Consider the following 7,861-nt stretch of genomic DNA (forward strand, 5'->3'; position numbering starts at 1 on the left):
AGGAGAGCTACTTCCTGTTTGGTAGACCCATGTGGTTTGTAAAAGAGACAACGAAAGACAAATAGAAAACCCTGAAATATGACAAAATAGAAAATATTTATTTACAGCTAAAAAAAACAAATTTTGTAGGCGTCTTCTTCTTCTTCTTCTTCTTCTTCATCAGTAAACTTTGGACCTGCAGAGCCAATCAGAGACACATGACTAGCAGCTTCATGACCAGAGCCCCTCCGCCTCCCCCCTCCCCTTGGCGCTCAGCTGACCTGGAGAAGGCTGAGAGTGCCAGCAGGCCCAGCAGCAGCTCCAGCAGGTAGAAGGTGAGCAGGACGGCGCTGAGCAGCAGCTCCAGCCGCAGCACCAGGGTCTGGAGCAGCAGCAGGTAGACGGCCAGCGCAGCGCAGGGCGCCAGCAGCAGCAGAGCCACGCCGCTGGCCAGCGAGCGCTCACACAGGTTCCCCTTCCAGCCTGGACACACACACACACACACACACACACACACACACACACACAGCCTTGTGTGTCCTGTTGCTGCTGTGACAACATTAATTTCTCCCTTTTGGAGAATCAATAAAGTTTTATTCTATTCTTAATATCGTGCACGTGATCAATGACTTTGCCATAACAGCCACAATCCTGCAGATTCATACAAACTTTTATTTCATACCATATTTCATAAATCATGCAACTAATTATATTGTTTACAATGTTATACTGCACTACTGCACTATTGCAATATTATTATATTACTATTATTATTGTACTGATATTATTATTATTGTTACTATCACCATATATCATTTTGGTGTTTCTTATTTTGCATTCCATTGTTTGCATGTAGTAATATTATATTATGTTGTATTGTGTATTATATTATACTGTACTACTGTACTATTATTATATAGTATTATATTGTTATATTAATTATCATTATTATGATTATTTTACTGTTCTTGCCACTTTTTAAATGTTTTTACTTTTTAATTACATCTTTTATATATAAATTAACCCTCAGCCAAACCCTACAACTTAAATATATTATTTAAATATTTAAATATAACTTCAGATTTGACCTTTAACCCTTCCTCTTAATGCAGTGATGGCGGCTTTGGACACACTGACGTGCGAGGACGATAATCTATCAATCTGGAATCTTCCGGGCTTCATCACTGTGATGGTGAAGAGGGGGCGGAGCCAACCAATCAGCTGCCATCAGTCTCACCGTAGAAGATGCGCAGGGTCTCCAGGCCCAGGAAGAGCAGCATCAGCACCACGTCCAGCACCAGGTTGTCAGGCGGGTAGGGGAGGATGACACCTGCACACACACACACACACACACACACACACACACACACACACACACACACAGACTGTGACCTTTGACCCCCTGGAGCTGTGAACATAGAACTTCCATCTTCAGATTTAAAGGCCGAGAGTCGAGTTCTGGAGTCACAGCACTGCGAACGCGAAAAACGTCGACCAGCAACTTTATGAGAGTGTGGAGGCCATGTTCCAGAGGTCAAAGGTCAGAGGTCAGGTTTCAGCGCCGCTCACTGACCTTTGTAGACAAAGATGAGGACCTCGGCCAGGAAGAAGGCGGCAAAGTACCAGCAGTTGAGGTAGAGGAGCACCTGCAGGGGCGTGGACGAGAGCTGGGAGTGGGAGGAGTCAAGGTCGACACACACACACGCGCACACACGCGCACAAACACACGCACACACACAGTGTGTGTAAAAGGATACGATAGTTTGTCCTCCTGTGGAAGGAAAACAGGGGTCGTTAATGTGTGTAGCGATGCTGTTAGCATGCTGCAGCTCACTGGCTACTAGTTCATCAACAGTCACAACTCCTGAACGTCCTAAAACTGGTTGCAGCGCCGCCTGCTGCTGCTACTTGAACCACTCTGCTCCGGAGACGCCACGATGTTTCCGGCCAGATGACGCTCTCTAGTGGCGAGCTTGTGAGCTACCTGCTAGCGGTGGCTAACCGGATCTCAGCTGGCCTTCGTTACGGAAGTTCATTTATCGTTTTTTGAATCTGAATTTGCCGCCGCGGTGAAAAACAACGAGCCAACGAGTCATCGATGCACTTCAAAATACTTCATTTATTCCATGGAAATGTTTATTGTTTTCACAACACACTGGAGTCGCACTCACCGGCAGCCATGTCTGCTCACCATGGAAACCGCTTCTTCTTCTTCTTCTTCTTCTTCTTCTTCTTCTTCTTCTTCTTCTTCCGTGTTTGTTGAAGCGGTTGCTTGCTGCCCCCTAATGGCATCAAGCCGTTAGGGGACAGCAGATTTGGTGAAAACTATATAAAAAAATTTAATTAAATTAAATTTGATATCCAGTAAAGTCCAAAGGTAGGAGAAACCAATATTCATACGTCAGTGTTTAATGTTGACATAATTTTTCACTTCAGATTCGATTTTCTGTCGCGTAAAAGAAAAAAACCCAAATAACTCCATTACCCATCAGGCGTCTGCACGGCGTCCTGATTGGCCGGGCCGACGCTGTTGGGTTTACGTGGCAGTGGCAGTGGTGGTGTGCGCGCATGCCCAGTAGCGCTCCTCCTCCGTCCCCAGTAGCAGGAAGATGGTGTCGGTGTGTTCAGTCGGGATGCGGTCGAGTTTGTCGTCGCTGCTTGGCCTCCAGCTGCTGCTGGGCCTCGCCAGCGGCCTCTACTTCCACATCGGGGAGACGGAGAAGAAGTGTTTCATCGAGGAGATCCCGGACGAGACCATGATCATCGGTGAGTTGACGGAGCGAGCGAGAGAGTGTCCCAAGCTAATGCTAACCGCTAGCGAGCTCCCTGCCCTGACTCGGCTAACTGGTTAGCCGCTTAGCTCGGCTAAAGTGGGGCTCGGCAAGTCGTTGACAGGAGTTTTGACAGTCGCTGTGAGTCTTTGTTTGGAGGAAGACAATTATGCAGAAGAAGAAGGAGAAGAAGGAGAAAAAGAAGCGGCAACTCGGGCGGTTCGGCGGCAGGTGTTGATGACGAGTTTCTGGGTGTTTCGCTAGTTTCTGCAACTCCCGGAACTCCGTCGTGTGTGTGTGTTGTTGTGTCACAGCTCAGCTTAGTGTTGATGAGTTCAGCGCTGTGTTGAACGGGAGACACAAACAGTTTCACTGGTGGACGCTGGTGGTCAGTGAGCAGCACGGCCGCTAGGGGGACCTCCACAGGTGTGTATATGTGTGTCCAGAAGACCGGAAGTTGTGTTGACACAGGACTTCTGCTGCTGCACCTGTCGGCTTTGGTGTCAAAGTAAATATTGACACCCTACCCCCTCCCCCCGGGGCGGAACAGTCAGGTTTAATCCTACCCATCACGTGACCTGAAGAAGAAGAAGAAACCTTCATTCATCTCACATTGCAGAAACTGGCAAAACGACAGCAGAAGAAGCAAGAAAAACCAAATGATTTTTTTTTCAGATTATATTGGCAGTTGGTTAGTAATATTTTATGAAAAGTATGTTTGATTGTTTTTTTTTTTGCGCAAGTTGCAGCAAAATAACAGCAGCTGTCAATCAAGAGTGTGTGTGTGTGTGTGTGTGTGTGTGTGTGTGTGTGTGTGTGTGTGTGTGTGTGTGTGTGAGAGAGAGAGAGAGTTCAGGCTCTGCATCCTTGGAAGGCTGCATTTGAAAGGAAGTTGCGTCATAGCACTGCGCGAAGGCTCCTCCCAATTCCCAATAGTCAGAAGGACGCTCCAAATGCACCCTACTGTTAGCCAAGGCTGCACCGCTACTATCCTTCACCTCCTTCTGTATCCCAGGATGCTTTGCGTGCTGCTGCGAAGCACCCTGGGATCCTGGGAAGTCGGCTGAAATTAGCGCCATCTACTGGCAAAGACACCACGTATAAATTTAAGTATTGAAATTTCACATCAAATATTCAGTTTTTAACGCAGGGTTTTTACTGATTTGAACATCCAACGCCATCGTTAGATGGGGAACCAATGGTTAGCTTGATGCTATCCCAGTGTGTATGTGTGTGTGCGTGTGCAGAGGTGGGAAGCAACAAAGTGAAAAATACTTCTTGGCTTTTCTGTACTTCAGTATATTTTTCTTTTCCCTGCAAAACTTTTGACTTTTACTCACCACATTTTGTACACAGATATTTGTAGTTTCTATTGCTCACATTGGAGGGGGAAAACCCCACTCTGTGCTTTTGTGTTGAAAAGAATGTCATGTGTTGTTTGCTGCTGGCAGTGCAGTTCAATGGAAAAGTGGATCATGTTTCTGGAGGAGAGGATTTCAGAGTCCAGATTGTGTTGTCACAACTTTTTTCCATTTTTGTGTGTGTGTGCAGGTAACTACCGCACCCAGCTGTATGACAAGCAGAGGGAGGAGTACCTGCCGGCCACTCAGGGTCTGGGGATGTTTGTGGAGGTCAGAGACCCTGATGAGAAGGTGAGCAGCCGCCACACACACACAGAGAGAGGAGACCATGGTCTGATCATGTGATGGAGAAGGAGGGTGTGGTTAAATGATGATGCTCCACCCCCCCCCACCCTCCAGGTGATCCTGTCCCGTCAGTACGGTTCTGAAGGTCGCTTCACCTTCACCTCTCACACTCCTGGCGAGCACCAGATCTGCCTTCACTCCAACTCCTCCAAGTTCTCCCTGTTTGCTGGCGGCATGCTGGTGAGACTCCGCCCCCCCACTTCCTGTTTACATGCCTTTACTTCTAGCTCCGTTCGGATGTATTGATCCACCTGAGATCATCATCATCGTTGTTGTGAAGACCAGTGTGTGACTGATCACCTTCTTCTTCATCATCTTCTTCCTCCTCCTTTTTCTTCTTCTTGTTCCTTCATTCTTCTTCTTCTTGCTCTTCTTTTTCCTCTCTTCCTCCTCCTCCTCCTCCCCCACCTCCTTCTTCTCTTCTTCCTCCTCCACCCCCTCCTCTTCCTCCATCTCCTCCTCCTCCCCCACCTCCTTATCTTCCTCTTCCTCCTTCTCTTCTTCCTCCTCCTCCACCCCCTCCTCCACCTCCTCCTTCTCCACCTCTTCCTCTTCCTCCTCCTCCTCCTTCCCCACCACTGCAGAGGGTCCACCTGGACATCCAGGTGGGCGAGCACGCCAACAACTACGCTGAGATTGCCGCCAAGGACAAGCTGACGGAGCTGCAGCTGCGAGTGCGGCAGCTGGTGGAGCAGGTGGACCAGATCCAGAAGGAGCAGAACTACCAGCGGGTCGGTCACCTCCTCCACCCCCACCTCCCTGTTTCCATAGCCTCCCCTTAGCTTGAATGTTAAGCTAATTGAAGTCTGCGTGTCTCACTTGTTCTCCTTGTGTGTGTGTGTGTGTGTGTGTGTGTGTAGTACCGGGAGGAGCGCTTCCGGCAGACCAGTGAGAGCACCAACCAGCGGGTGCTGTGGTGGTCCATCGTCCAGACCCTCATCCTGGTGGCCATCGGCATCTGGCAGATGAGGCACCTCAAGAGCTTCTTCGAGGCCAAGAAGCTGGTGTAACCTCCACCACCACCACTAGGGTGTGTGTGTGTGTGTGTGTGTGTGTGTGTGTGTGTGTGTGTGTGTGTGTGTGTGTGTGTGTGTGTGTGTGTGTGTGTGTGTGTGTGTGTGTGTGTGTGTGTGATGCAGTACTGGAGAGCAGCAGTGATGGTGGTCTCTGCTGACAGGAAGTGGTGACTTTGGAACGGCAGTACATTTTTCTTATCAATCAATTGATTGGTTGGTTGGGGGATGGATGAGGCGACTCTGTGTTTGATTAACCAGCCTGGCTCAAACCTTCTCTTCACTCGTTACTGCGGTTTTACAGCAGAACCCATCAGAACTCCATTACTGTTTTTTTTTTTCTCCTTGCCAGATTAGATTGCTGGCCTCTGATTGGCTGCCCTGAAAACCGTCTTCTAACTTCTGAGGGGCTTTTTGGTTGTTTTTGTTTTTTTTTATTTGGTCTTTGCTGAAGCTGCAAACGTTCATCATTTTTCTTTTTTCTTCCATAAAATAAAAACCTGTGGATGAACCAGATTTCAGTTTTTAACCTGCAGCCTTCACTAGACCTGCTCTTCCGGTGGTTCTTCTTCTTCTTCTTCTTCTTCTTCTTTGCTGCTGATTGACATCAGAGATCTGGATGTGGGTGGGGCCTGTTTATTTTTATTTTATTTTATTTTATTATTATTTTTTTTTTCAAGGTGTTTTGTCCGTGCAGAGTCGTGTTGTCTGGATTGCACTCAAAAATAAAAAAGTTTTGGTCATATTTGGTGTAAAAGGGCTGAAAGACTTTTGGTTCTGGTTTTCTTTTTTCCTCCCCCAGAACTCGGTTCTGTCAACTTCACTTTCTGATCCGGTGCGTTATAAACCCACAGGTGTTAAAATGATTGCAAACTCAGAGAGAGACTTGAAAGTAAACAACGACGCCTCGTTCCCTCTGCATGTCACCACACTGAGGGATTGTGGGAGATGTAGTTTTCAGATGATTAATTTATTTGCGTAGAGTTGGTGGAAGAATCCTGGCCAATCTGTAACCTCAATAAAACCTGGTTCTTACATTCTGAAGTTCTATTGTTCAAATATTTATTTGTGTCATAATTCATCTCACTACTTTATCATTTTTAATAAACACATAAAACTTAAGTTTTTTTTTTAATCATACAAATAAATGGCAATTAGGTTGACAAAGTTTACATATTTTGAATAAAACAAATATTCAAACGTGTAGTTGCGACACTGTGATGGAAAAAAATCGCTTAAAGCCCAACGTTGTTCAATACACAATAAATTGAAACGATAAAAGATGGTTTAGAGGCTTGAGAATATGTGAATTAAAGGGCCAGGCCGGAACTTTACTCAGGCGCCGCAGCTGCTGGCCGGACCGCTAACAGTGTGGGACTCCGTTAAAAATCAACTTCTGTTTGGGCTCCACACGGGAGCTTTTACTCCTTAAATATCCAACCTGTCGGTCGGTGTCAAGTCGCCGCTTTGTCCAATTTAAAAGTCGAAAGTCTTCAGAAAGTCTCGGTTGTGCTCGGCAGCGGTCGGCAGGCCGCGGACATCCGGAACGTTTGAAAATAGCCGAGTGTCGGAGTTGCGAACCGCTGTGAAGCGCTGCTGCGACGTGTCCACTTGCTTGCGGCTGCTAACAGCTAGCCTAGCCTAGCCTAGCGGGCAGACGTGGTTCCGGAGGAGGAACACAGACCCCGGTTTGTTCCGTAGAACGTTCGACGGGTCATGACGGCGAATGTAGTCCGCGTTAGCAGTTAGCACAGAAGACGGTGCCGTCTACTGGTGACACCGACCGACCGACCGACCGACGGCTGGTGGAGGAGGCGATGGAAGCGGAGTGAGCAGCAGTGCTTCGTCCCCCGGAACTGAGCCATTGAAGATGATGTATTCATCCAGGAGGAAGCCCGTCCTCTACTACAAAGACGACCGAAGGTGAGACTCTTGGCACCGGTGCCCGGGAGTCCGGTGGCTCCTCAGCCCGCCCAGCGGTACTCCACCAGTCCGGGACTCCGAACAGCCGACTCCCATTAATTCAGCTCTTACTTTGAAATCTGTCTGTCTGAAAACATAAAAAACAACAACAACAACAACAAAAGGATAATAATAACGATGATAGTCTGATTGTCTCTTTCGCTTTAATGTTTATCAATAAGAACTCCACAGATGTTTTATTTCGAACAGTTTTAGGGGCATTTTCGGCCTTTTCCGGTGCCTTTTGATGTAGCACATCCGGTACAAGCCACAACTTGTTGTGAGTTGAAGCGCTGTTTAAATAAAGTTCCTGTGCTTCTGTAAGGATAGATCAGCTGATGGCGCTTGGCCCGTGCTGGCTGTCCGCCGACCGTCGCAACTACTTTACCTTAACAAAAGTTAAACTGGCAAAAAAAATAAATAAAATTAT

General features: G+C 47.4%; 3 protein-coding genes across 3 annotated transcripts in view; 2 read left to right on the top strand and 1 right to left on the bottom strand.

Annotated features, from left to right (window-relative positions):
- Positions 1-77: 77 nt before the first annotated feature.
- Positions 78-2,294, bottom strand: tmem216 (transmembrane protein 216). Its single transcript, XM_076013667.1, has 6 exons — positions 2,151-2,294; positions 1,737-1,750; positions 1,553-1,646; positions 1,217-1,309; positions 261-462; positions 78-175 (listed from the first exon to the last, which is right to left on the bottom strand). The coding sequence occupies exons 1-6, from the start codon at positions 2,158-2,160 to the stop codon at positions 160-162; spliced, it is 429 nt and encodes a 142-aa protein (XP_075869782.1). The 5' UTR covers positions 2,161-2,294; the 3' UTR covers positions 78-159.
- A 256-nt stretch (positions 2,295-2,550) lies between these two features.
- On the top strand, positions 2,551-6,513 carry tmed9 (transmembrane p24 trafficking protein 9). Its single transcript, XM_076013666.1, has 5 exons — positions 2,551-2,745; positions 4,302-4,402; positions 4,511-4,636; positions 5,041-5,187; positions 5,317-6,513. Exons 1-5 carry the CDS (start codon positions 2,589-2,591, stop codon positions 5,464-5,466), a joined length of 681 nt encoding a protein of 226 aa, XP_075869781.1. The 5' UTR covers positions 2,551-2,588; the 3' UTR covers positions 5,467-6,513.
- A 308-nt stretch (positions 6,514-6,821) lies between these two features.
- b4galt7 (xylosylprotein beta 1,4-galactosyltransferase, polypeptide 7 (galactosyltransferase I)) overlaps positions 6,822-7,861 on the top strand; it is a 4,298-nt gene continuing 3,258 nt past the window's right edge. The window contains exon 1 of the mRNA XM_076013665.1: positions 6,822-7,392. Coding sequence (XP_075869780.1) covers positions 7,340-7,392 — 53 coding nt within the window. The 5' untranslated portion in view covers positions 6,822-7,339. The remainder of the gene's footprint in view (positions 7,393-7,861) is intronic.

The sequence above is a fragment of the Nelusetta ayraudi genome, unplaced genomic scaffold (genome assembly GCF_046127955.1).
Source record: "Nelusetta ayraudi isolate G7.1 ecotype Tasmania unplaced genomic scaffold, CSIRO-AGI_Nayr_v1 ptg000153l, whole genome shotgun sequence".
Taxonomy (NCBI): Eukaryota; Metazoa; Chordata; class Actinopteri; order Tetraodontiformes; family Monacanthidae; genus Nelusetta; species Nelusetta ayraudi.